Source organism: Myotis myotis, unplaced genomic scaffold, assembly GCF_014108235.1.
Source record: "Myotis myotis isolate mMyoMyo1 unplaced genomic scaffold, mMyoMyo1.p scaffold_m19_p_12, whole genome shotgun sequence".
NCBI lineage: Eukaryota > Metazoa > Chordata > Mammalia > Chiroptera > Vespertilionidae > Myotis > Myotis myotis.
Window position 1 is genome coordinate 12,408,455 of NW_023416316.1, and position 26,959 is coordinate 12,435,413.

General features: G+C 44.2%; 1 protein-coding gene across 1 annotated transcript in view; it reads right to left on the reverse strand.

Moving 5' to 3' along the window:
• BRINP1 (BMP/retinoic acid inducible neural specific 1) overlaps window positions 1-26,959 on the reverse strand; it is a 147,387-nt gene that overhangs the window by 37,063 nt on the left and 83,365 nt on the right. The window contains exons 3-5 of the mRNA XM_036329830.1: window positions 16,953-17,143; window positions 12,079-12,248; window positions 9,312-9,417 (exon numbers count right to left, since the gene is read on the reverse strand). Coding sequence (XP_036185723.1) covers window positions 9,312-9,417; window positions 12,079-12,248; window positions 16,953-17,143 — 467 coding nt within the window. The remainder of the gene's footprint in view (window positions 1-9,311; window positions 9,418-12,078; window positions 12,249-16,952; window positions 17,144-26,959) is intronic.

Genomic DNA, 26,959 nt, shown 5'->3' on the forward strand with positions numbered 1-26,959 from the left:
GCTGTCATTAACTGCATGACCTTGGGACATTAAGGCTGAGGCTTAACCTCTCTGATTCTCAGTTTCCTCATTAAGGCTTCCCTTATAGGGCTGGTGTAAACATTAAATGAACAATTTCACATTTTGATTATGGTGGTACCTTGACTTCATGATTGGATGTGTTTGTCAAATCATAGCACCCGTTTACCTCAAAAGGGCAAATGTTTCTGGATGTAAATTATACCTCATGAATTAGAAAACAAAATCAACTATATGACAACTTATAGTTTTAGGACACGACAATTGTTCAACTGATGTCATTTCCTGGCCTCACCTGCTTTTTGTTGCTTTCCCTGGAGGCCTCTGGCCATCTCTGGCATCCCCCAAAAGCATCTTGCACATACCTCAGATTTTAATTGGACATTGATCACATCGTATTATGTGTGTTTCTGTCTGTGTTCCTCTCGACCTGTGAGCTCCTTGAATGGAAAAGGCAATGCCTCATTCATCTCCCATTTCCCTGTCGCCTGGCACACACACGGGCACCAGTCAATGTGTTTGAGTGAAGGTGAGTGTAGACGGAATGTGCTTTGGAGAGGGCTGTGCTTCTCCGCTCTGTGCCTAGCATGACCTCCCATCTCGAGCCATCCCTCATGAGCAGGACCTGTGTCATCTTTCCCAACAGCACAGCTTGCAACCTGATGCTATTTTAACTTCAACTCAGTGGAGAAAGAGTCAGGTGCTCAGATGATACGAAAGGACCTGGCCACTAATTTCAGCAGGTATTTCGTTCTGGGTCCATAGCTATAAATTATGATTCTTGAGGACTATGATTGCTTTGTGTGTGTGTGTTTTTAAAATATTTCTTTGCATTATTTCTGTGCCAGGTCACAGTTGGTGTGCAAAAATAAAACTGCTCAATTTAGCAACTACTCGGAAAGTCCTTTCCCTCATCACTTTATTAAATCAGGTGTCCTCGATGCTGGAGATACGGAAAATGAATTAGACATGATTTCTGACCTCAAGAGGCAAGGAGATAGAACTGAACCCAAGTGGTCCAGCATTTGCCAAGCTGTTTGCCACAGAATCATAAATCTGCAAATGTACCCAGAATCAAATACCCTCAGGACACTCTGGGTATTTGATCCACCTCTTGAGACTCATAATGCACATTAGCACAGTTAAGGCACCGAGAAGGCCTGCAGTAAGTATGTAAGAAAATGTGGTTTATGTCATTTAATCCAGGGCTTCAGCATTATTGAGTTTCCTTAAGTTACTGTGAGGTAATAAATAACCTCAAAGTCTCAATGACTTCTAACCACAACGGTTTATTTATCGCTCGTTTCATGTTGGCGGGGCTTTGATTCTTCCCCAGGAGTCTTCTTCTTTGTGGATCTAGGCTGAAGGACAGCCTTTCAGGTATATGCCATTCATCTGACAGAAGGAAAATAGCAAAAGCCAAAGCAATGTCTCCTAAAGTGTCTCCTAAGATGAGGCAGGCATTTTGTCCTCTCACAGCCCATTGGCCAAAGCAAATCACATGGCCAAGTCCAATGTCAACTAGGTGAGAAGTGTGCATCTCCCACAGGACAGCACTGCCAGTCACACAGCAATGCCCTGGCAATCCTCCAAGAGGAAGTGAACTATGCAATCCTGTAATTGACCACCAAGTACACTTATTTTTGAACCAAACCTTTTCTAAAAAAAATTAATCATCATATTATTCAGCAATTCCACTCTTAAGGTATATACCCAAAAGAATCGTAGAGCATTATTCAAGCAAATATATGTACGCGAATGTCCACAGCAGCACTATTCACGATAGTTAAAAAGCGGAGGCAACCTAACTGTCCATCAACCTATGACGCCGAACACGAAATGTAGTACAACCATAAAAATGAAGTGTAAGTTAGCCATGGAAAAAAATGAAGTGCTGAGACATGTTGCCACATGGATGAACCTTGAAAATACTTAACAAGCCAGATATACAAAAATCACATATTATATTATTTCATTGACATGAAATATGCAGAATAAGAAAATCTACAGAGACAGGAAGCAGATTAATACTTGCCACGGGCTGAATGGAGAGGGAATGGGGAATGACTGCGGAATGGATCAGAATTTCACATTTGGGGTGGAATTAAATAGTGATGACAGTTGCACAACAGTGTGAATATACTTAATGCCACTGAAGTGTGCATTTTAAAATGGTTACATAAACTTTATGCTATGTATATTTTACCACAGTAAAAATGAAGGTTCAAAACAAAACTGATTTGATAGTTTGAATAGACTTAAGTCAGTACATATGTGTTGAGTACCTACTAAGAGCGAAACACTGAAGTAAGGAAAAGTGGATGATAAACAAATAAAAAGGGATACGGTCTCTTCTCTCAGGGATCTTAATTACAGCTTAGTAGCCAATATGTACAACTGTGCACATAAGACGAGGTAAATCTACCTGGAACAGAATACAGGCACATCGAACTGCTCTGTGTGCAGTGCCAAAGGACAGTTTAATTCTCACTGAGATGATTTGGGGGAGGAGGAATAAGGATTGACTTAATCATCGTAAAGAATAAACTGGTACCATATCTATCAGAGCCAATGAATTAACTTTCCCAAGTGATTTATTTCTGTTTTCACATCTTGATGCCTGGATTCTGCTCAGTCAATGAGCTCAACAAGGAACTGAATGGAACCTGGTTGTTAATGGAGAGCATATCACCACACTGACCATCCATCCCACAGGATCCCACGTGCACACTCGGCCAAGAGTTCACTGACAGGTATAGCCCCATATGACTGTGAGCCAGGAGGTAAGTGCTCTGCCTGGCTGGCGTGGCTCAGTGGTTGAGTGGCAACCTACAAACCAGGAGGTCACAGTTTAATTCCCCATCAGGGCACATGCCCTGTTTTCGGCTTGATCACCCAGTAGGGGGCATGCAGGAGGCAGCCAATCAATGATTCTTTCTTATCATTTATGTTTCTGTCTGTCTCTCTCCCTCTTCCTTCCTCTCTTAAATCAATCAAAATATGTATGTATTTTAAAAGAGGTAAGTGCTCTGATACCCCTTCGGTCATCATCAGCCTTCCATCTGAATTTCCACCTCTTTGTGCACGACTAAGTCTTGATGATTCCAGATTTCCTCAGGTTAGAGGCAGCATTTTCTAAAGTCCAGTCAGCAGAATGTTGCAAGGCCTCAGTCACTATCCTAAAGGCATGTGATCTTTTCTGGCCTGGATAATTCAGAGAAGAGCTATGGAAAGGATATACCTACCCACATACACAAGTTGCCAAGTAATTTCAGAAAAATCACAGCCTTTCTAAAGTATCTAGCAGAACTTATAACCATGTGCTCTAATAAAAAGCATGGTTATGATTTATATGCTCCAGGTTGAAAAACAATACGGTGTACAGTATAAGAGCACTGGCATTGAATGGGCCTGGCTTCAAATTCTTGCTCTGCCACGTACAACATGGTTTTAAGTCCTGGGAGCCTCAATTTTCAAATCTGAAAAGTGGATCTGTGTTGAGGTGTACATGAGACATGGATGTTAAAATATGAGCTCTGGCCGAAACCGGTTTGGCTCAATGGATGGAGCGTCGGCCTGCGGACTGAGAGGTCCCAGGTTCGATTCCGGTCAAGGGCATGTACCTGGGTTGCGGGCATATCCCCAGTAGGAGATATGCAGGAGGCAGCTGATCGATGTTTCTAACTCTCTATCTCTCTCCCTTCCTCTCTGTAAAAAATCAATAAAATATATTTAAAAAAAAAAAATATGAGCTCTGTACCTGGCATGTGAGAATTATCCAGTAAACTGTAGCCATCATTATTATTTTATTTCAGGACCCTTGGTTTTCAGGCAACGTGCTTTCTACATATTTTCCTATTAAGTGCAATACTAGTATGCATAATAGTATGCATGCATTGCCGGGGGGCAGGGGGGGTGTACTCACTTATCTAAATTCCCTCAATTATCTAAATTCCTGGCAGAGGTGTTTTTATCCCCATGTGGCAGATTAGAAGTCCCGCAGAAGCTCGGAGACTTGATTCACTAGTCCAAGGTCTTATCACTAGCAGATGTGCTCTGCTGATCCTCCCCTGTCCTTTCTTTTTCTGCTTGAGTCTTTAACTGGCATTTCAGCTCACTTCTCAGAGGAGCTCCACTTCTCCTCTGGCAACGAAGAGGAGAGGGAGCTCCGTGGCTCATAAAGGAAAACCAATTCTTGGATGTCAGCAGCCGGGTGAAGGTTGGCAACCCCATTTGGCATGAGGCGTTGCTCTTTTATTCAACAGGCCTCATAGACATAGCCATGCAAAGGCAGAAACAGGACTCCCATCGGTGCCTCCCAGACCCTGCTAATGGGGCAAGAAGGACCTCAGTCATAAGCAGTGACTGATTCTAATGAAGCTGATTCTAATGGGGTTAGAATCTAAAGGCTGTCTCATCTCAAGGATGCACGGGCCATGTCACTCAGCGGTCCTCCCGAGGTCACAGGGCCACACGAGGTGACAGATGTGGGAGAGGAGGGAGCTTATGAACAGGAGACCTGATCATGCCCTGCCCTTTCCCTCTACTACCACAGTCGGGCAGGGACGGATTACCATTCTACCCACACCTAGAATGGGTTGTGCTGACTCCCAGCTCCCCCGGAGAAGTAAAGTAGCCTGAGGAGCCCAGGTGACTAAAACCAAGAGCCAGGGGACCTTAGGGAAGAGATTTTACCTTTCTGAGCCTCAGTTTCATCATCTGTATAATGGGGAGAATAATCCCTCTCTCTTGGTTGGTGGGAGGGACAAATTAGCTAGTGGATACAAGCACATGCCTGAGAAGGAGCAGCAGCTCAAACCAGTGTTATTTCTGAAAATTCTACAGTCTCTGTTCCTTTCTTTCTACCTCCTATTGCAAGATGATTTTGAAAAGAATGATGTGCATCTGGGAGCACTTCCATTTGGAAATTCTGAATGAAGTGGCAATGAACATTCATGTCTTTTGGTGAACATAGGTAACCTTTCTACCGGGCATATTCCTAGGAGTTGTACCTGCTGGGTCAGATGGTGAGGACATGCTGAGTTTTTAGTAAATACCGCAAAAGAGTTCTCCAAAGTCGTACTCACTTATCACCATCACCCCCCCTGCCCCCAGCAATGCACGTAAGTTCCCAGGCTCCGCACTGTCGCTCCTCGGTATTGTCATATTTCTTCATTTGAGCCCGACTGACTGCTGGGTTATGACATTTAATTGTGGTGTTAATGCACATTTTCTGAGGACTGGGAAAGTTAATTACCTTCTCGAATGTTTACTTGCCACTTTGATATTCTTGTTTGTGAAGTGCCTGTTCATATCTTTTACTCATTTTCTTGTCTTGCTGGATTGTCTGTCTTTTTCTTATTGGGTTTAGGAGTTATTTATATGTTTTGCACAAGCGTTCTCTGTCAGACACATATATCACAGACATTTCCTTCCACTGAGTAGCTTGCATTTTCGTTCTATGAATAGCAGCTTCGGATGAACAGAAATTCTTAATTTCAACGTAGTCCGATCTATCAGCCTTTCTCTTCCACCTAGTGCTTTTAATGCTCTGCCGAGTAAGTATCAGACTACTGAAGAGTCCTGGGGTGGCAGTCTTCTGTCTGATATTTAAGAAGCTTTTTCCTTTCACCTTCCAGCGCCAGAAGATTATTCTCCCTCAGATACCACCTTTTCCCTATGATTCCTCTATTTATAAGTACCGCGCGCTAACCGATTGCGCCACTGGAGCTCCAGATTCCTCTATTTAGACAGACAGAATGAATTACTCCCCTTTCTGGGTCTCCATAATAGTATGCATTACTTTTATTATCTCTATTATATATCACCTTGAATCATATGTATTTTCCTGTCCATCCTTTCTCTCTCATCCCCACACTCCATTCCCTCAATTATCTAAATTCCTCACGGTCTTTTTGCTGAATCCTGGTCATGATGCCTTCTAAGTAACTCTAAAATTGGCCTCTTTTCCTCCACCCTGACTGCTCCCTTCATATCTAAATGTGTGACCTCTCATTGCAAGTACTGCACTAGCCTCTAACCAGTCACCAACCTGTAACCCGCCCTTCTCTAATTAACAGGTCACTCAAAAGCCAGAGTGGATTTCCAAAACATGAATCTCTCATGCTGCTTCCCCTGTAAAAACCCTTCCATGGTGCCCAGTGTTCTCAATAGTGTTCAACTCATTCATGTGCTGCTGAGGCCTTCCAGGATTTGAAGGATTCCTTTGTCTTTCTCATCACTGGTGTCTCAGCTTTCATCTCTAGGACTTTTTCAGTTCCTCGAATGCTCTTCATAAAGACTCCTCCTCCGTATGCTCCATATCCACGACCCTGTCCTCCTCTCCTCCTCCAGGTCTCATCCTATGAATCTCTTTTAGCGAGAAAACTTCCCTGACTCCCTTGTAAGTTAAGTCCCCATACAAACTGCTACCATAAAACACTCATATCTTCCCCCATTAAAATGCATGATGTCTATTACTGTTTAAGTCCATCTTTTCTGGTGGAGCATATATTTCCTTGGGGTAGAAACTGTGTCTTGTTACTGTATCCTTGTGCCTAGCTCAATGCCAATATGGTTCTTTAAAAAAAAAAAAAAAATATATATATATATATATATATATATATATATATATATACAGGGTAGGGCAAAAGTAGTTGTATAGTTATTGGTATGAAAAATAATACAAAAATTAATAAATAGTGCAAGAATAAACTGTTTCACATGCTCACAACTTTAAACTTACTTTCCCTCCACCCTGTATACAGTGAATTGAAATGAACTGATTTGTTCTCAGATGCTCATGGTCTAACATTAAATTTGGCACATAGCCAGTTTCAAGAAAAGTCTTCATACAACCCTAGAGTCAGTATTGAGAAGGCCTTAAAGACCACTCACTTCAATCATCAATCCAATGGAACGATGATTAAATAATCTCTGTAACGTTCCTACCAAATGTCATTTACTTATAACTCGGAGCCATCACACACTTGAGCAGGCCACTCTAGGTTCGGCATGAATGTGCATTAGAAGATCTAGTTTAAACTGAGTTTAAACTGAGATCTATTTTGTCTCAGTTAAAAGCTGGGGTCCTTGGAGTTTCCGATCAGTAGATTGGGCTTAGCCCATTTTATCCATGTTAATGAATTTGACCACCTTTTCTGCAAGACAATCCTTTAGGTATCTGCAGACAAGACATTTTGTTCAAAGTCAACCTTCTTCGGCTATTTATCTAAGACACCCTCCTTCAGGCACACTGTGGTTTCTTAGTATCCCCCTTAAAGTGTGATGTGCAGACTTGAATCCAATGCTTCAATGATCAATCGAGAATAGGACAAAGCTGTCACCTCCTTTTTGTGTGGATAATATACTTCTAGTAATGTAACCAATGGCAGACCTGGGTTTTGGGGGACTGAGACTTATAGAGAAAAGTAATTCAAAATTAGATATGAAAGTGAATATTTAGAATGAGAAAAGATGAGGATTTAGAAGGTGAGGGAACCCTGGACTTCAAGCTTCATTACATTTATGGTAAATCAGCCTTTAAATGTCCATATGATCTAATAACTTCCTAGTAACATCCTGTGAACACCTCCTAAATTTATCCCAATGCTAACTCAGAGGTCTCTCCACCTCTAATGTGCACAGCAGGGTGATCAATGCAGACTGAACCCCAATTTCCTGGGTTCAAACCCTGCTGGCACTTCAAGGTCGCTGTAGCTATCACAGGAACTGACATCGCTGGCACACCTAAGTGAGTTCAGACCTTCTTATTAGGCATTACCAAACCCAGCTGTCTACTCTTTACTAAAGGAGGTAGGGTTATTCTTCATGTATTTGAGGATATGTTTTGTTCTAACACTAAACCACTTTCTTGGTCTGAATTTCCCTGAGGATTTTCATTCATTGCACCTCAGTGACACTTCCAAGCCCTCCCTGAACCATTTTCCAACCATCTTCTCTAACAAGAGCATGCATCATAGAGTTGCCAAGGAGCCGGAATATAAAAGTCATATCAAGCCCTGCTTAGCTCAATCTGCCAATCTCAACCCAACTTTCCTCCCACTGACATTCAGAATCACTTTACTAGAAGGTCACATTTTGAGTCTGCTCAAAGTTAAAGTATGTCACTTCTTTTCCTGACTATAAAGTTAAAACATGATCACCTTAGAAAAGTTAGAAAAGGAGCTGGAAGCCCAAAATAGATAATATATAACATAATCATCCAGAGGTAACCTCTTTTAACATCCCAGAGTATTTCCTTACAATATTATAATATTGTGGGTTTTTCTTCTTCTTTTACATTGTCATGCCATACATCCAATTGGAAATCATCCATTTTTAATTAACATTATATCCAATCATTGTCACATGCACTTGGAAATTCCTTATAAACAATGTGTTAGCACCTGCCAAATGTTGTATGAATGCTACAGTAACTCAGTCTCCTCATGTGAACAATTGAGATCTTTATGTTGTTTCTCTGTTATTATAAATTATGCTTTTTAAAACAGAACCATCTGTACTTAAAGCCTTGTCAGTTTCCCCTACAATCTCCTCTACACTTTATGATGAATTAATAAGGGTAAAATTACTATTTTAAAGGTTATATTTTTATAAAGTCATGAGTATATATGGAGCATCTAACAGGACCTGATATATAATATATATGAAATGAATACAAATATTTAAATATAGCAACAAATTAATCCTTAGGATTTTTCCATTCTCACTACAATGCCAAAGAGCTGTCTCTATACCCCATGCAGTGTTGAGTGTTCGCATTTGTCAGCTCTGTTACAAGCACATACACATGCACAAACACATGTGTGTAGGGATATACTGAAGACCACCAATGATGAACAAACAAGGAAAAAATTACATAGAACCAAAAACTCCTCAAACTCTCCTATAGCTCTTAGAATTCAAATAACACCTGCCAAAATACATTGAAAATCAAACACCATAACGTATGAAATCCAGCCGATATGATAGGAAAGTTTAATATATATTAGATCTAGAGCATCTATCAATAACACCGCTTAGACATTTTCATCAAAATAATCAGATAAAGCTCTCATTTCCATACTTGGTATCTGAAAACTAATGAATAACCACGAGTTTCATGTCCTGTCCATGTTAAATTTTTTAAAGGACTTTACATCATGGATGTCTCAGTTTTTATGTCTTTCATCTTCTTCTTCACTCTCCCAGCACAGCCTGCCTTCCCCAGGCTGCCTCCCCACCAGGCTGCCTCTCCACCCTCTGGTCCCACCATTGCCACCAGCACCTACCCTGAAGGTGAAGTTTGCTCTCGGTGCTTTGCAGAAGGACAGAACTCACAGAGTCCAGATTGTCGTAGCTGTTACAGCCCAGGGGCCCAGTGCGTGTCTCTGTGACCTGGAGTGGACATCAAGGGGGACAGATGTGAGACATATACCCTTTATGCAAAGTCAGACCCCAGCAGAGCAAAACTGGCAGAGAAAGACCCTACACCCAAGCCCATGGCTGCTTCCTGAGCACCTTGCCTTTGCCAAGGGCCATGCCTGCTGTCACCAAGTGGAGGACAAGAAGGCAGGCCAGTCAGGCTGGAGGCAGAAGGCACAAGCTCTGTCCATGGTACTTCACAGAGTCTCTTTAAGTAATATAGGAACTACTAGTAAGTGAAAGCGGTACACTTCAAAAGCACGGCCTTTAGAATCAGGAGCACCAGTGTTAGATCCTGGTTGGTCCACTTATGACTTCACTTCTCTAACCTGGAAGGTGGCGAGATTATATGTGATGGATGTAAGTGCCTGATAATAGGGCATATGTTCAAAATGGGCATCTTACTGCCAAAAGTCTCTAGAAATTGTGATACACGAATATGCATTATTATCAGGTGAGAACAATCAAATTGTCCCCATTTAAAAATAAACTCAGCAAGGAGCGCCATCGACACCACAGCAACACAAAACATCTGATGCTTTGCTGGTGCATTTCCAAAACACTGTCCTAGAATAACTGAGGTGGTGGACCGGGGGGAGGGTGGGGGCGGAGAGGGGGCAGCTATTCAGAAAGATAACTGTGGAATAGGAACAGTTTAGTGGGAAAAAAGAGGCTTTGTCAGCCCTTTAGCCTTCACCTCCCATCATTTAACACTGCCAGCTGTGGGGCCTTGGATCTGGAACTTTCTTTTTTAAGCCTCGGTGTCCCCATCTACGAAATGTCACTAATACTCTCACCCACCTCAGTAGGTGAAGGGATCATATTTTTGAAGTGTCTAGCTCTTAGGAATCAATAAATAAATGCAGGACCATTCGCTTTGGGGTTTTGACAAATCATGCATTCTTTTTTTTTTTGAGCAGAATAATAATACAGTTATTAGAACCTAGTTGTTATCGAGTGAGAAGCAAAACTACCAATTCGTTTTGCTAGAGATGCCCAGGGAAAGGAAACCCTGGGGAAAACTTCCCCACCCGGGAGGGTCAGCCGTGTGTCTTACAGCCGGCGGGGTCTCCAGGGAGTGTCAAGAAATGTCAGGGAAAGTCAAGGCCCCAGGTGAGTGGGGAAGACAGGGCTCCTGTGGGAAGAGCTGGGTGCGTGGGCTGAGATTTCTCTGAGAAGGCGCTCCGGCTGCACTTCCTGGATGCACAGAGGAGGATTAGCCGGTGACAGCGCTTCGATCTCTCAATCCGGCCCCTTCCAGTGGGAAGAGAACCATTTGATGATAATAGAAGCCAGGCCTTTGCTTCACTCTGACTCTGACGGCTTCATCAAGATCCGCTTCTCTGTGCCAAGTTCCCCAACCACATAACCCCCCCAGTACAGGAGATTCTTGGATAACTGGCTCTTTGTTAGTTGAACTGATTTATTTCTCTCCTTCCTACCTCCCCCTCTTCAGTAACTCTCTCCCGCCACATTATTTTCTTGCCTGCCACAATTTCTGACTCTTCTGCCCAGGTCTCCTGTACACTGTCCGCCACCCCCCCTCGCCCCCCCCCCCACTTTTTTCCTAGGGACATTGTAGGAAGTTTTAATAACAGACTAGGTCTGCATTTTATTCGGGGGGAAAAATTAGACTGAAGACTGAGAAGCACAAGGCAGGTATAATCTGGTTTTTAAAAATTGAGAGGCAAAAAATCTGCACTGAAACTCTCAGAATAGATTAATTATATCAAAAAGGTCCTCCTCCTTTATTCTCTTTATAAAGGAAACCCCTGAATTTATTGCACTGAAAATGGAATCTGTTTTTTTTTTTAAGTTCCCGTGCAGTAGGGCATTGAATTAAAAGTCTACAGCTGCTCTATTTAGTGTGGCTATTAAAATTAATTAAAATGAAATAAATGTATACATTTAGTTTCTCTGAAGCCACATTTCAAGGGTGGCTATTGTCTTGGCCAGACCAGACACAGGGCATTTCCATCACCTTGGAAAGTTCTATTGGCTAATGCATCATGTAGCTAAGCCTGACAGACTGCCTGTCTTTATAAATAAAGTTTTATTGGCACGCAGCCACACCCATTTGTTCACATATTGTCTATAGCTAATTTTTGTGTAATAGCAGCAGAATTGAGTTGTAGCAACAGAGACTATATGACCCACAAAGCTTTCAATATTTATTATCTGGCCCTTTACAGAAAATAGTCACTGACCCCTGGTCTAGAGACTAGAGTTCTAGTCCCTGTTAAGGTACTCTTTATCCGTGAACCCCTGAGCAAATGTTAAAGAAATTACTGTAATTCAGTAACTCTGTGACCTTCAGAAAATCATCACCCATTGTTGCCTCAGTTTCCTCTCTTAGGACAGAGCCTGGAAATCATCCATACAGGAGAACTTTGAGAGTGAATGACAAGATTGTTGCTAATTATGCTATGGCTATAGCCGGGGCTGCCCTAGTGAATCAGTACCGATGGTCATCCCAATGACAATGCCCATGCACTTGACCACATCAGTCAGGAGGTACTGTGAAGGTCCATGGGGGTGAAGCCAGGGATTGTATCTGCCCATCAACTCTCAGAACACTGGGCTGCAGTGCTGTTGTCTTCGGAACCTGCCACCCAGCCCACCCTCAGGCTGTACCTTGATTGCTCCAGTTGATATCTGGATCTCATGGAGCCTCCTCATGGTGCCGTCACGGTCCACAAAGTAGGACGATGCAAGCTGGTGCAGAGCTTCAACACTTTGAGTAGCATTCCCTGACTTCCTGTCGAGGCGACTTTTGTCCATGTACATGGTCAAGGCCTCCTCCCCTGCACAGAAAGGAAAGAAGCTCAGGCAGCCCTACTAGCCTTGGGGTGGGCGGGACAGCTCCAGACCATGGAGGCTGAAAAGACCCTCAAGCCTCCCACTGATTTCACCCAAATTTCCTTCTGCCAATGAAAATCAAGAGCACAATGAAAGAGAAATAGACCATAGGTGGCTTTGAGCACTAAGCCCCATTGAGACGAAGGTCACAGAAAAGTTCTTAGTCATCAAGTCCAACTCCTACTAATCCACTTTGTATTTCTCACCAGCAGCATCTCACGACTCACGTCCTCTCTTTGAGGTTCAGTCTCTTCTGTAAGTTGATGAATTTGCCATAGGTGGCCCCTTCCCATTCCTTTCTCCTCCTTCTGTTTCCTCCTCATCATCCAGTTCCTCCTTTTCCTTTTCCTTTTCTCACTCTCCCCTCACCTCTTCCCTCCTTCCCTTTCTCTCCTTCTCTTTCTGCTACCCCTTCCTAGATGGACAGATGGATGGATGGATAGAATAGTGGAAAGCCAAAGAGATAGATAGATGGTAGATAGACAAATAGATAGATAGATAAAGACATAGTTGAGAGAAAGAGATAGAAAAAAATGTGCTTGTTACAGAGAAAAATCTAAACTGTGAGCTCTGTGAAGTCAGACACTGTCTATATTAGACACTTCTTTATCCCTTGTACAAAGCCCAGTACTCAGCATATAGTAGACAGTAGTAAATAATTAATCTTTTTTCTTTAACTACCTACATATACCAGGCACTGTGTTTCTCAGAGTGCAATGGAGAAGAGGTTATATCCCAGTAAGAAGGTTCACCAACACCAACATTCCTCTCTGGGTTTCCCATGCCTCCACTGGAGTTAAGTTCAGAATAAGACACTCCTGTCTACAGTTTCCCATGAAGCCCTCACTGGTTATCAGAGAGGACATGATCTTGCATCCTTTGAACAGCATAGCAATCTGAATAGGTTTGGCTTAAAAATGACTTTAGATGCAATCAGACTTAGAGTTCAGGGTGGTGGGTGGCGGCCTGGGGGAGCAAAGACTCAGTGCTTCTCCTGGTCAGAAGACGAGCCGATGCTCCATTATCATCTGAAGGGTAAATGGATGGGGAGGTGGATGGATGGGTGGATAGATGATTGACTGAGTAGATGAAGAGATAGATGGGTGGAAAGGTAAATGATTAAATTAAGCGAATACGTTAGAAGGTAGAGGCAAGCGGCAGAGGAAATAAGTCTTCCAAGGGTCAGCTCAGGCTCTAAGGGCCTGTGAGAGAGGAGGTGAAATCAGCCGGGTCCCTCTGGACTGAGGACTGGCAGCAGCAAACTTTAGATCAGGAGGGGTTAATGGGCTTCTCACTACATTATTAAGACTTAATTTCTTGTTTATTAAGAGAATGTTCTGTTTAGAGTTGCTTTCCCATTAGGGCATTGCTGCAAATTGCCTCTTCACCTCACAGAGGCCCCTCCTAGGCATCTGTCCTCGGGGAGCCCTGCCTCTCTCTCTGCAGCCAGACTTGTTGAGGGGAACAAAGTGGACTCAGCCATTTTGGGGGGTATAGTGTGGGGGGGTGAGGCTGAGGTGGGAGCTGAGCACCTGGCCTTCTCAGTCAATAGGGGCTACAACTTCCAGATGGAGGGTGGGGGTCTGAACTCTACTAGTAGCCTCTGGGTACCCCTTATCCTTCCCTGCAGAACCCCTGTGACTTTATTCTCAGCCTTCCTCTTAGCCAAGGGGAGATATCCCACAATGCAGGGTGAGAAATGAGTAGACACACAAACATACACACAAGTACAAAAACATGAACCCTGGCACATAAAAAAAAATTCATGCAATGTATACACATGTGCATGTGCAAGCTCACATATACCCATATGTGGACATTGCATCCACAAGCACAAGTCCAATGAGTGAGCCTGTGTGCACTGAGTGTGCAGGGAGGTCCACACACGGGCTGACTTATATCCAAGTGCAGGTAGGCATGTGCACACACCTGTTTATGCGTGTTGCAAGCTTATCATGCACATCACACAGACACACCCAGGCTCCAGGGGGCTTCCTTTGGGCCAAAATATGATCTTTTGAGGAACGAAGGGAAACTGGTATTCCTGTGAGTCACCCTCCACCCCCAAAACTTCCCTTCACCACCCTCTATAAGAAAATCACTCATGCCAAGCATTTTAGGAGTTTAAGATCTCAGCAAAAAATTGAGGATCCCATGGATATGTCTTAGTTGTCAGCCCTCCCACCGCCTCTGCGTCTTCCTTCTCACTCCCTTTCTTCCACTTTCCTCTCCCTCAGAGCCATAGAGATGCATTTCCTTGTCCCGTGTGTGACAGTTTATGGACTGCAGTAGTTGTCTGAGTAGGCCCTTAGGAACTCACCTGACACCTCAAACAGCTTATCAAAGCATTTCTCCTAAAGGGAAACAGAATTCTCCTTGGGAAAAATTACAGTGAATAAAATTTTCCGCAACTCCTATAGTTAGACAGGAAAACTCACATCCGGACAGAAAAATGATTTGTTCAATGTCTCCCATTCATCTAGTGAGCGGTTCCTTAGCCCACTAAATGATAACAAGTAAAATATCAACAATCACTATCCCAACAACAATAGCAACACTTTGTTAGGTGCAAAACACTGCACTGAGCACTTTGGATGCATCATTTTATGTAATCCTCACAATCTAAATGAAGGAAGTACTACAGTTATCTCTATTTATACAAGGGGAAGACACAGCTCACAGGAAGAGTAACTTGCCAAGGGGACCCCAGAGCCTGCCCCTTCGTTCACTACAACTTACCACCTCCCTCCCCTCCCTCTGCATGAGGAGGCCCTTAACAGATATTTTGCCATGAATGAATGAATGAAACGATGGTGTGAGAAGGACCTCACAGGATTCCTGGTGCCTTGTGTTCAATCAACAGTCAATCTTTCCCTTCCCCCTGCCCACTCCTCCACGTAGAGGGAACATCTAGGGCCCGCTGTCCAACACCAGAGCTCACTCCAAAGCTTTGCATATTTTAAAATGTTGTGCTGTGGAAACAGGAGAGGAGCAAGGCTCTGTGAAAAATTCACCACCTCGCCTTGGAAAATTAAAAATATATTTCACCACAAAAGAAAGGTCTGTCATTTGGGGTTTCCAGAGACTCAGACAGAACACGGCCTCTAATGGAAGAACTGAACTGGTGGCAAGAATTTTATTTTTCAGGTAAAATGGGAAGTAGGAGAAGTTTAAAAAAAGGGCTACGGGTTAATGCAACACTCAATTTAGAAGTGAGTTTCACTTTACAAGAGAATAGAATTTATACTCCATGATTTAACCTTCATAGTCCGACTTCACCTGATCCCTGACTAGCAACAAACAACAAATCCATGCTGCTTGGTTGTTTTGGGGAGTGGGTGGGCTGGTGGATGAATTACCAATGCATGGCTGGTGTTGGGTCGAAAACTAGTGCAGGCTTTGTGGACTGAAAGCCCTAAATTAAACGCTAAGGGTTAACTTTTCTGTTTTTGTTTAAATATATTGAATTTGAAAAAAAAAAAAAAAAACAGAAAAGAAACTTAGCTTTGTCACATACTAGCCAGACTCTTCTAAGTCTTAGCCTCTTTATCTATAAAAGGCAGATAATCCGACTTAACGTGCCGTTTTGAAGGATGAAAGGCAATATACAATGTGTGGTATGAGTATGTACTCAATATTAGTAGCTATTACTGTAAGAATGAATGAATTTGCCAAACCAATCCACGTTCCTCACATCATCAACTTCCTGATCTGATCTTCCTCAAAATGCAACTGCCTGCTCAGCCTAGAAAGCTTCCCTCCTTCCCTCCACCTGGTCAGCTCCTGTCCACCCGACAGCCACTTCCTCCCTGCGTGTGTACGAACCACGGCGGCCCATGGTGCTCACCCTCCTCTGAAGGAGAAGACATCTAGTGTCTTGTGTAGCTGCCATAAGCCCTATCCACAGGCCACTTAGCACCTCTGAGGAGGTGGCATGGTGACTTACCACCAAAGGGTTTTCTCAAACTCCAGTGGACCCAGTCACTGTGGTAGAAGAAAACTGATGACCAAGGGATGGCAGTTTATAACATAAAATGATGCATGCAGGCAAGACCCATGAGCATCTAACTGCAGTAGTCTCTACCGTCCCCCCTTTTTTGCATTTCTTTGCTGCCTGTTATCCCCCCCTCTTCTCCTTACACCCTAAAGACTGATTGGACTTGGGAGGGATGGGTAAGGCTGAGCAGGGTGGAGCAGCTAATCGGCCTTCCGAGTAACCTACTCCAAGAAGATACAAATGAGACTCCCTTGGTAAAATTCGAACCTTAAACTATCAGTCTCTCAAGCAGACTTAAATTAACACAGGCAATTCTCCAAACAACACCTGCATTTTAATTATTTCCCCAGATTAGACTACCTTGCAAAAGGAACTAATACAATAACCAAATGAAGCATTCCCAACAACAAACTGAGCTAATTCCAAGGCGAAGCCATACTTCCACAGAAGTTAGACGGTCCCAGACAACAGAATCAACTGCTCTGAGAGGACCACAAGAACCCAGACCACCTGGCTTATGTGGCGATATCCGCTTTGGAGAGATGGGCCATGGCAGAGATGTCAGTTCAGCTTTGATCCCAGGGCATCCCGCCCTCCCCTCTGTCCCAGACCCAAAGTCATGATGAGGCTCTGGCCCCGTGTGCTGACCTACCTCCCAAGGTGGCAGAGATGAGGAGGTGGGTGCCGTACTTTTTGATGATGGTGTCGATGAACTGCTGAGTGGTGGGTCTCCTGCCCAGCAGGCGGATGCTCCTTTGAAACTCCGGCATGAGCGGCACTGGGTGACGGACCAGGTCTCTCCTCTCGATGGCTGTGTTCCTCACCTTCCAACGGGCAAACTCCCTGGGCAGGAGAGATGAGTGAGACTCTGCAACTTGCCACCTCTAACCCAAGCCAAAGTCTACCCACCATCCAGACACCCCTCTTATGGGAGAGAGTGACTACAATTGTTCTTCATATTTGTCAAGTGATACTTAGAGCTGGAGCTCTAAATCCTCTTCAGCCAACAAATATTTATTGAACACACTTCTCATCCCTGGGAGACTTTGGTGAACCAGGGAGACACAGAGCAGCAGGGATATAAACGTATCACTGTTGTCTCCATGCTTGTCCACCTCTCTCACTAGACTGTGAATGATACCACAGAAATGGGATAGTCCTAGGTACATGGTGCATGTTACATGGTAGGACTCATGAGAATGCTAACTGGATGAATAAACCAACAAATGAATGGATGAAAGGAAAGAAGGGCGGGGCAGGGGGAGGCAGGCTATGTAACAATGGACAAGATCTATGGCACCAAGCAAACTGAGAGCTATTCTAAGACAATTACAAAATCAAATAAGCACAGAGCTCAGTTTAATTAAAAAATTTAACATGAATTCATTGAGCAACTACAATCTGGAAGAAATTAAGCTGGGTTCTGAAGCCTGGGGGCTGGGGGTGGGGTTCGGTCTTTCCCTTCACTAATGATAAGATGGATCAAGACCAGAGAACACTGAACGTGGGAGTCCAACTCAGCAGGATCTCACTCCACCTCTTGTAAACTGTGATGCGACCTTGAACAGAGCATGTCCCTTCTCTGGACCTACCTTTCTCATCTATAAAATCCAACTAAGAGTATCTCTCTCCTGTTAAGCACAGGTTCCATGAAGCATAGGGTGTGAAAATGCCTCTGGAAACTGCCAGGCACTAATTCAGAGTGAAACATTGCTTCATAGCATTATTCCCTCACAAATTCCAGACACCTAAATCATTAAAGGTTCCCAGATGATGGACACGGAGCATGCACACTGAATCCCAGTAGGAACTTAAAGGGCCTTGGTTCAGGTGCCCTTTGCTTTAGTAATGACCTCCGTTCTTACCAAAGACGAAGTTACCCAGGAATAATCAGCTCTCCAACCTGCCTGAGTTACAAGCTCTAGGTCCCTTGAGAAAAACAGACCAGCCAAGAGGAGTGTAAGGTCAGCATAGATAAACGATGGGAACCGGAGTTTAATGAAAAGGTCTCTCTCTCCTGCCACAGGATGGGAGAGACAAATGAAGGACGAGGCACGGAGCAAGAAGAGGCAGAAGAGTGTGGGAATCCTGCCGGACCTGCCCAGGTAATTCAGTGGTGGTGTCTGAACCCTGACGCAGAGGAGACTCGGTCTGAAGAAAGCTTCCACATCAGAATAAGTTTCCAAGCCTCAGAGCTACAGTCTATGTCTGCTTAAGGAACCTCTGTCCACAATTCATAGCATAGTTCAAATTCTAAATGAAGTGAGCTCAGTATTGTAGACATGGGTACTTATTAAGTCAATCTGCTGCACTCAATGAACCCTTGCAGGGCACAAAGGATCATGTCTACAAAAGGTGGATGGGCATGTCACGGTCCCATGGCCTGAAGAAGCTCACAGTCTGGCAGGGAAGAGAAATTTCGAATTTATTGCAAATCAAGGACTACAGAATTCAGAAGAAGGAACCCAGACGTCTCAGGTCTCCTGGGGGTGCTCCAGAGAGGAGGTCACACCTAAACTATTGTTTTGAAGTTCCCACGGGACTGAGACAAACAGAAATGCTGTTAACACAAGGAAACACACACAGCTATGCACATGGAGGAAAGGGCAGGAGCACAGTGAGTGCGAGGGGGATACACAACGCATATGGGAAGGGCGGAACAAGACAGGAGATGCAAGAAGAAGGGGTGAAGATGTTGACAAGATGGGGCAAGAGGGGTGACCAGATATGGGGATGTGAGAGCTAGTGGAGAGGAATTCTATAGGTGTGGTAGGTGGCTTGGACGTGAATCCCAATGACCCTAGGCCCCTGGTGTTCACACTCCATGCAATCTCTTCCCAATGAGTGTGGGCACAAGTGGACCCAGCAACTTGCTTCCAAAGAACAGAATAGGAAGGAGAGTGAATGTTACTTTCACAATTAGGTTACACAATATGGCCGCTTCTCTCTCTATAATTCTGATTTTTTTAAAAAAGAAACATATCCTTGGGTAGGAGTAAAAATAGAAAGCAATGAGAATCATCAGATATTTCTGAAGAAAATATTCTTTCCTCATCAGATTATCCCTGAAATTTATTAAATTATATTAAATTAAATACATTAGCTAATTAGCTATGGAATTATATATATATATATATATATATATATATATATGTATAGAAACTATTACATAGACATATACTAGCTGAATATATAGTTTTATATGTTATATATTATCATTATAATACTATATCACATATATATCACTTTTATTTATAACTTATGACCCTGGGTTACTTTTTTTTTATGTGACTATGTCTACATTCCTCAAAACTAACACACAGAGAGGTTATGCAACATGACAAAAGTCACAGACTCTACCAGTTAGTGGAAGAGCTGAAAGTAGGAAACCGGTATCCTGATTCATAAATCACCCTTTCAATGTAGACACTGTAAGGTAGATATGAAAACCACAGCAGAAGCAGGACTGGCCCAAAGGAATCTGCCACCCATCACCAAAGCACAAGCCCACGACTCAATCCCGTTTGGCTTTTTTAACAGCCTCCATCGTCTTCCCGATATGCACAGCTACAACCCAGGGCCTGCCCTCTGTGTTGCTTCCTTGAAAACCAGGAAGGAAGCTGAGGCTGGGTTCCCACTCCTCCCTGGCAGGCGATGCCAGGCCTAAGGGGGGTGGGAGGGAGAGCGGTGGCCTGCTGAGCAGGGCCAGGCTCTTGGGAGGGGCCCAGTCGCTGGACGGGTTGTTATGAAGTGCTGGCTCTGTGCCAGGCTCTCCATGCTCAACATCACCAATGGAGCTCCGAGCCTAAGGAACCCATCTTCCTGGAAAAAGGGGATGACGAGGAGAGCCACGTAACAGCGGTGTGCTACTCGCAATGGTCATTTTAGTCACACAGCAATCGGACGGGAGGGTCCCTGACCCAGTCGGGAGGAGGGGCTGGGGTGGAAGCAGACCTGTCAAAGAATTCTCTGTACAAGTTGAATCTTAAAGGGCATGTAGGGTTTGGGCAAGGATAGTGAAAGAATGGTTCAGGAAGAATGAGATCTATGTGCAAAAATGGAGGAGAATGAGAGAAGGTAAGACAGTTGGAGAGAGAGGGATGCATGTGTGTGTGTGTGTGTATACATGGATGTATAAAATGATAAGAGGTAGAGACAGACAAGTTGTCAGGGACCACATGACAAAGCGCCTTGTGTGCCAAACTTTGTTATTAGACTTCTGTCTGTAAACTGTTCTTATTGGCCAACAATCCAGACGAACACCTTTCAGAGAATAAGTTCATGTGACATCATAGGGATGTTGGAGCAAAGACTGGTAGTTACAGGATTCTACTACTGTGTACTCTTCACCAAAATGCACACAGGTGAAGGGCTTTATGGGACCAGAGCCATTCAGAAGTAAAATTAAACAACACTAGAGTTGAAACGATGGATTTAGGTTTTCAAAATCTGAGCACCTACTATTTTCCCAGATCAGAGGATAGAGCAGTACACAAATTAAAGTCCTGCCATCAAGGATCATGCATGCAGGTGAGGGTGGACAGCTAACAAAGAGACAAATGTGTAATGTGTCAGAGGGACGTACATGATATTAAGACAAAAAGCAGAGGAAGGAGATTAGGATGTCCAGGGGTGGGTGAAGGTGTGGTTTTATATAGATGGTTGGAAAAGCCTTCCTGATTTGATGACATTTCAGGAGAGACTTGGTGGAAATGAAGAGACCATGGAGTTACTCGGCAGAAGAGTGATCTAGGAAGAAAAAAAGCAGGTGCAAAGGTCCTGAGGTAGAAATGTGTTTGCTAGGTTTAGGGGGCACTGAGCAGGCAGGTCTAGATGAGTGGATAAGTCAAGATAAGATGAAAGAAACAGTTATAGGAAAAAAACCCCTCAAAATATGGAATTAAAAGATCTCAAAAAGATAAGTTAGATTTGATAAAGATTTTTTTATTTTTAAATTCTAAGTAATATAGAAAGTCAATAGAAAGTTCTGAACAATGAGCTAATCACACTTATGTTTGAAAAGAGGAGCAGGCAATCTTGTTTTCTGTGAAGGGCCATTATAGTAAATATTTTGGTTTTGCTACCATAAACAATACATACATAAGTGAGCATGGCTGTGTTCCAATAAAACTTTATTTACCAAGCAGATGGCAGGCCGGATTTGGCCCAGAGGGAGTATGACCCCTGTTCTAAAAGCATCACTGACGCCTTTCATAGAAGTCATCAAATTTAACTCACTCAACCCACAAATGGGAAAACTGAATTTCAAAGACATTAAGTTATTTGCCCAAGATCACACAACAATGACTGGCAGGGCTGAAATCAGACCTTAGCTCAGCACCTCAGCACTCCAACTATAGTGCCCTTTCCATTGCAACGTTCCACCTTAACACACACACACACACACACACACACACACACACACACACACACACACACGTAAAAAGTAAAAGAGAGTGAGAAAGCCTTGCTCGTCATCTTGCCTAACTGCTCTGCTGGCCCAGGAACAATGTCATGTAAGTTCTCAGGGAACTGAGCACAACGCAACATGTATCCTTCCTTCTGAGCCCCCAGCGCAAGTCGATTCCCCTTGGAGGGGAAGGAGCACTCACAAAGGCACAGGATCTGTGGAATATGCTCATGCCCAATTAGGCCTCCCAGCAGGACAGGCATACCAATTAAATGGAGATTAAAAAGGGATCCTGGATGGGGGGCAGGGGGTAGCTGCAGCAAGACCCATCCCAGTGAGGGAATGGAAGCCGGAGGCTCCTGATGACAGAGGCAGAGGATGGATGGAGACTGGGGTCGGGGTGGCAGGACTTCAGATAAGGCTGGAGAGAAGATGGTCAGTCCAATGCTTAGCATCACCTGGGTAGGAAAGCTCACTCATCCTCTTTACTAACGCTCTGTTCTCCTGTGTGTGTGCGCGTGTGCATCCCCCCCCTCACAGACACACACATGCACACACACCCATTCAATGACACACTGAGCATGAGGTAGCACTGAAGGGGAAAAATGGTAAGACAGACAGGAGAACTGGGAACTGGCTCTGTGGCCTAGAGAAATAAGCTGATGTATTAGATGGTCTTCAGCTCTGTATCTCTCAGCTTGGGCTCTGGAGGGAGAAATCTTGGGTTAAAACCCGACTCTGCCACTGATTAGCTGTGAGATAGAGCAGCGGTCGCCAACCTTTCGGACCTCACGGACCACCAGTTGGCGAGCGCTGAGGGAGAGGACAAGTTTGCTTACAGTCTATGAAATGTGGATGTGATCCAGGGGACGCATGTCTATCCTAGAGGGGTGGGTTTAGAATTGTATTAATTCATGAAACACAGTCAGTACCTAGAACATAATAAGGCCTCAATAACACTCTAGCATTAAAGGCATTATCAATATTCTAGTTGCTATGCTTATAGGAGAGGCTACAATGGGAAGTTGGGTGACAGTGGATGGATGGTGGGATGGAAGAGAGAGGGAAACAACCGTGATCTTTTAAATGTCATCAGTAGGTAGACCTTCTGGGATAGGTGGGGTTTGAACCTTGTGATGTATGGTACAAGTACTAAGTCTGAATTGCACCAATAGTTTGTAAGCTCCCTCCCAGCCTGTTTCCTCCTATATGCCATGCAGACCAACAACATGCATCTCCACGCAGTGTACTGAGTTAAATAAAATAATGGTTGGAAAACTTCTTGGTAAATTGCAACAGGGTACACACAAGTGTAAGCTGCTATTGGTATTGTTTTATTATTCGCGTAGGGCACATGTATAATAATGCTTCCATTGCTTAGATTTTCCTTTTGTGTTTCCTCCTGAAAACTGGGGGGTGACAATTTCTACTTTTGGGGGCCTTGAGAGAGCACCCCCAGGGTGAGTGCTGGAGAATGTGTTTCCTCCAGTTTCCTCCACAACTGAGGCTACTAAAGATGAGTGAAGAAGTGAGGGGCAGCTCGCTCTTCTTGACAGAGCATGTTTTGTAGCTTTTTAAATTAAATCTGATCTCATAATGGAAATAATTGGAGGTGATTTCCAAAAACACATTCCATATAGACTCAAAGTACAGAAAAATGAAAAAAATAAAGAGAAAAATGAAATAAATTTTGGGTTAAGATGAACATGCAAAACTCAGTCTATGGAGGTCTATACACTTGATCAAAATGGACTACAAGTGTCTCCGAGCTTCCCTGCAGCCAAAGGGAAAAGAGAATTCCATCCAAAAGACCCACCCAGTCAAGGTTTCCTTAAACCAGCCGTCGCCAACCTTTTGGACCTCATGGACCACAGGTGGGCGGCGGACCACAGGTTGGCGACCGCTGGTCTAGAAGATGACTGAGCAGTTGCTCAAAGTTGCTGTAGAAACACAGATGTTCTGGATATTACGTTAGGACACAACAGTCTTCCATAATTTCAAATAAAGAAGTGGATGTAGTGGATGCCGGTAGCGGGTGTCTTCAACAATACCCCATTGTTTGTTTGATGGGCTCACTATAGCCTTATGCATATGCCAAAGCAACCATACAGTAGAGCAATTCCATGAGAGTCAAATGTATTACAGTCTAAATATGTAGCTCTCTAGTGGTCTGATTTAATCCAAGGGTACATTTTAGAGCAGTTTATAGACACCGTGGTCCCCATAAATGTTTACTGAAAGCATGACTGATTACGGTTATAGGATGTTTGCATTGTTTACTCCTGGCGGCTTATCCCATTGGTTGTGTTAACAAATCATTTGGAAGTAGAATAAAAACAGGCCTCTGAACAAGGAGTGCTGGGGGTGAGGACCCTAGGACCACTTCAGTTATTGTGAACAGGAAATTATCCCCAGAGATGAACAAGGGCAGGAGAGAGAGAGAGAGAGAGAGAGAGAGAGAGAGAGAGAGAGAGAGAGACTTGGGGAAAGGTGAACCCAAGGGCACATGTGAAGTGGAAATGATGCATCTTAACAAGTAGGGAGTCCGCAACATGCTACCTGCCTGGGACACATCTCCTGCCTGCTCCATGCCCCAGAACTCAAGTGGGAACCAGGTGGATCTCTGGGACATGTTGGCCCCAGAGGGATGAGGAGACATGCATATGAATAGTTTTCTGTTAATTACAAAACATTGGCTTAACAACCCTTGCTTACAATATGCATATAAGCCTTCCCATTGCTTAAAGTGTGCTCACTTCAGTAACAGCACTTTGAGCCACACTAACTCCAGCAGCCACTCTGAAGGCGCTTGGGAAAATAAAGGTCCGAGAAGTGGGGGAAGCTCATCCAAGGAAAGCGCCTGGAAGGAGCTCCCTGCTTCTCATTGAGCAGAGATTTGAGAGGGAACAATAGAAACTCAACAAGCACACTCGGAGCTACCCAACTCTCCTACGAATGGACCATTTTCAGAAGAGCAAAGGGGATTCTCCATGCAGCACCATTACTGAGGACAGGAGCCACTATGGGGGTCACGGGGATTCATCCAGGAAAGCAGCTTGCTTGCTTTTCCTGGAGGGGCTGGAGTGTCCTGAGAGGCCCTAGTCAGCTGAGCTGCCTCCCTGCCCCGCATACAGAATCCAGCCAGATGGAAGAGCTTCCAAGGAGATCGCAGCCATTTCACAAACGAGGAAAGTGAGGCGCAGAGAGAAAGGGACTTGCCCAAGGCCACAGCGCCATCAGGGATAAGAGGGACTGGGCTCCGGGTTCCTGGTCTCAGATCCAGGGTTCTCCATCCCCATCCACTGTCCTATCCCCTCACCTCGATTTTGTGGGGTCTGTAGTACTCGGTCCTTTACAGAGTTCTGTCATCACATACATCATCTTCCTGACAACCTGGAAGATGGGGGTGAAGGTACTGCTATCCCCATCGGAAGTGGAGGAAACCGAGGCCCAGGCCCAAGAAGGCCACATGGCAAACCCACGCCAATGATGGGACAGAAACTCAGATTCAAGGATCCCTGCTTCCTCCTCCTCCTCTGGCCACTGGAGACACAGGTCACCATCCCTGGAGGGCAGTGTTGCCAGGAGCCCCTCTGTGCTCTGCAGGAGAAGGTGATCTACACGATATCGAAGAAAAGCAAATGCTCGTTCACTGAGCATCTGAAAAGGAGACACACAACAGGTCCTTTCCCGGAGACCTGGCACTGTGGGAGGAGCTAAGCCTAAAGTCAGAAAGGCCTGACTGAATCCCAGCAGAAAGCCACTCATGAGCTGAGTGACCCCTTGCACACTGCCCAGCGTCTCTGAGCTTCCTATCTGGGCAACAGGAATCCCATCTTTCCTGGCAGGGTTGCTGGAAGGAGTGAGCATAATGAATGCAATTAATCCGGCAGTAGTAGCTACTCAATAAATGTTCACTATTTCCCCTGGGCAAGGCATTCTAAAATGGGAGTTTGTAGCATAACACATAACTTGTAATGAATCTTTTAAATAATCTTAATATGCCTATGGGCTCCAGGGATTACGCAAACTGCATATAAATAAAATATTTAAAATTCTGTTTACTCGATCTGTCTCTCTGCTTATTTCCAAAGCATCTATTGTGAAAGCATGACTCATAACTAAATATAGATTAATAAAAGTTTGGAGCAGCAATTATTTTCCAATTATCATAAATCCCATTAAACACTGCAATTATACGAATTCTCTCTTTCAGATCACAAATTCTGAGAGCTCCAAGGGACCACAGAAAAGGTCTTCGTGCTGCCTTCCATCTTCGGATGGAAACACAGAGACCCTGAGAGGGGAAATGACTTTCCAGGGACACACAGCTGTGAGGGGTTTAAAACCAAGCTCATGCCCTAACCAGGGGTGGGCAAACTTTTTGACTCGAGGGCCACAATGGGTTCTTAAACTGGACCGGAGGGCCGGAACAAAAGCATGGATGGAATGTTTGTGTGAACTAATATAAATTCAAAGTAAACATCATTACATAAAAGGGTACGGTCTTTTTTTTTTTTTTTTTTTTAGTTTTATTCATTTCAAACAGGCTGGATCCGGCCCGCGGGCCGTAGTTTGCCCACGGCTGCCCTAGGACAAGCATGTCAAACTCAAAGGCTAACATGGGCCAAATAAATGAGGCCTGGGGCCCGCGGGCCGCGAGTTTGACATGCTTGCCCTGGGAAGTAGGGAGAACCCTGTCTGAAGATATGGAAGTGGAGATCGAATAACTGATCAGTGGAGATGCTTATTAGGGGGAATTCAGAGCCCACAGGGTGGTTGGAAATGTTGCTGTTGCTGTATTGACTGACTTGGAGAAACAACGAGTCAGGAAAGAGACCATATATGGAACATTAGTTACTGTCTTCTGTGCGCCCAGGTGAACTAGAAATGTTTCAGCGGGAGCTTGTCACTGTAACCACTGACAGGTATGTTAGTTTCACACGGGCACACCAGGTGACAGATGACAGTTATGGGAGAGAGTCCCTATGTTTCTGTTTTTAGCTCCGGTTAGTGGGAGGATAGTCCAAAACACACTGAGAGGTCAGTCCCCTGGTCTACCCCATGGCTTCCCCCAGAGTCTGAATTTCAATTCAATTCTTTCTCCTAAAGCACAGAAAGATGGTTCCTTTCCACTGAGTGGTCCTTCTGGTCCTCCGTTTTGCTGTTCGCACAAACGACTAGCAAATGTCATTGTTCTTGGGCATAAGACCATTTCAATGGCCACATCCTATGAAAGCCACTGCAAG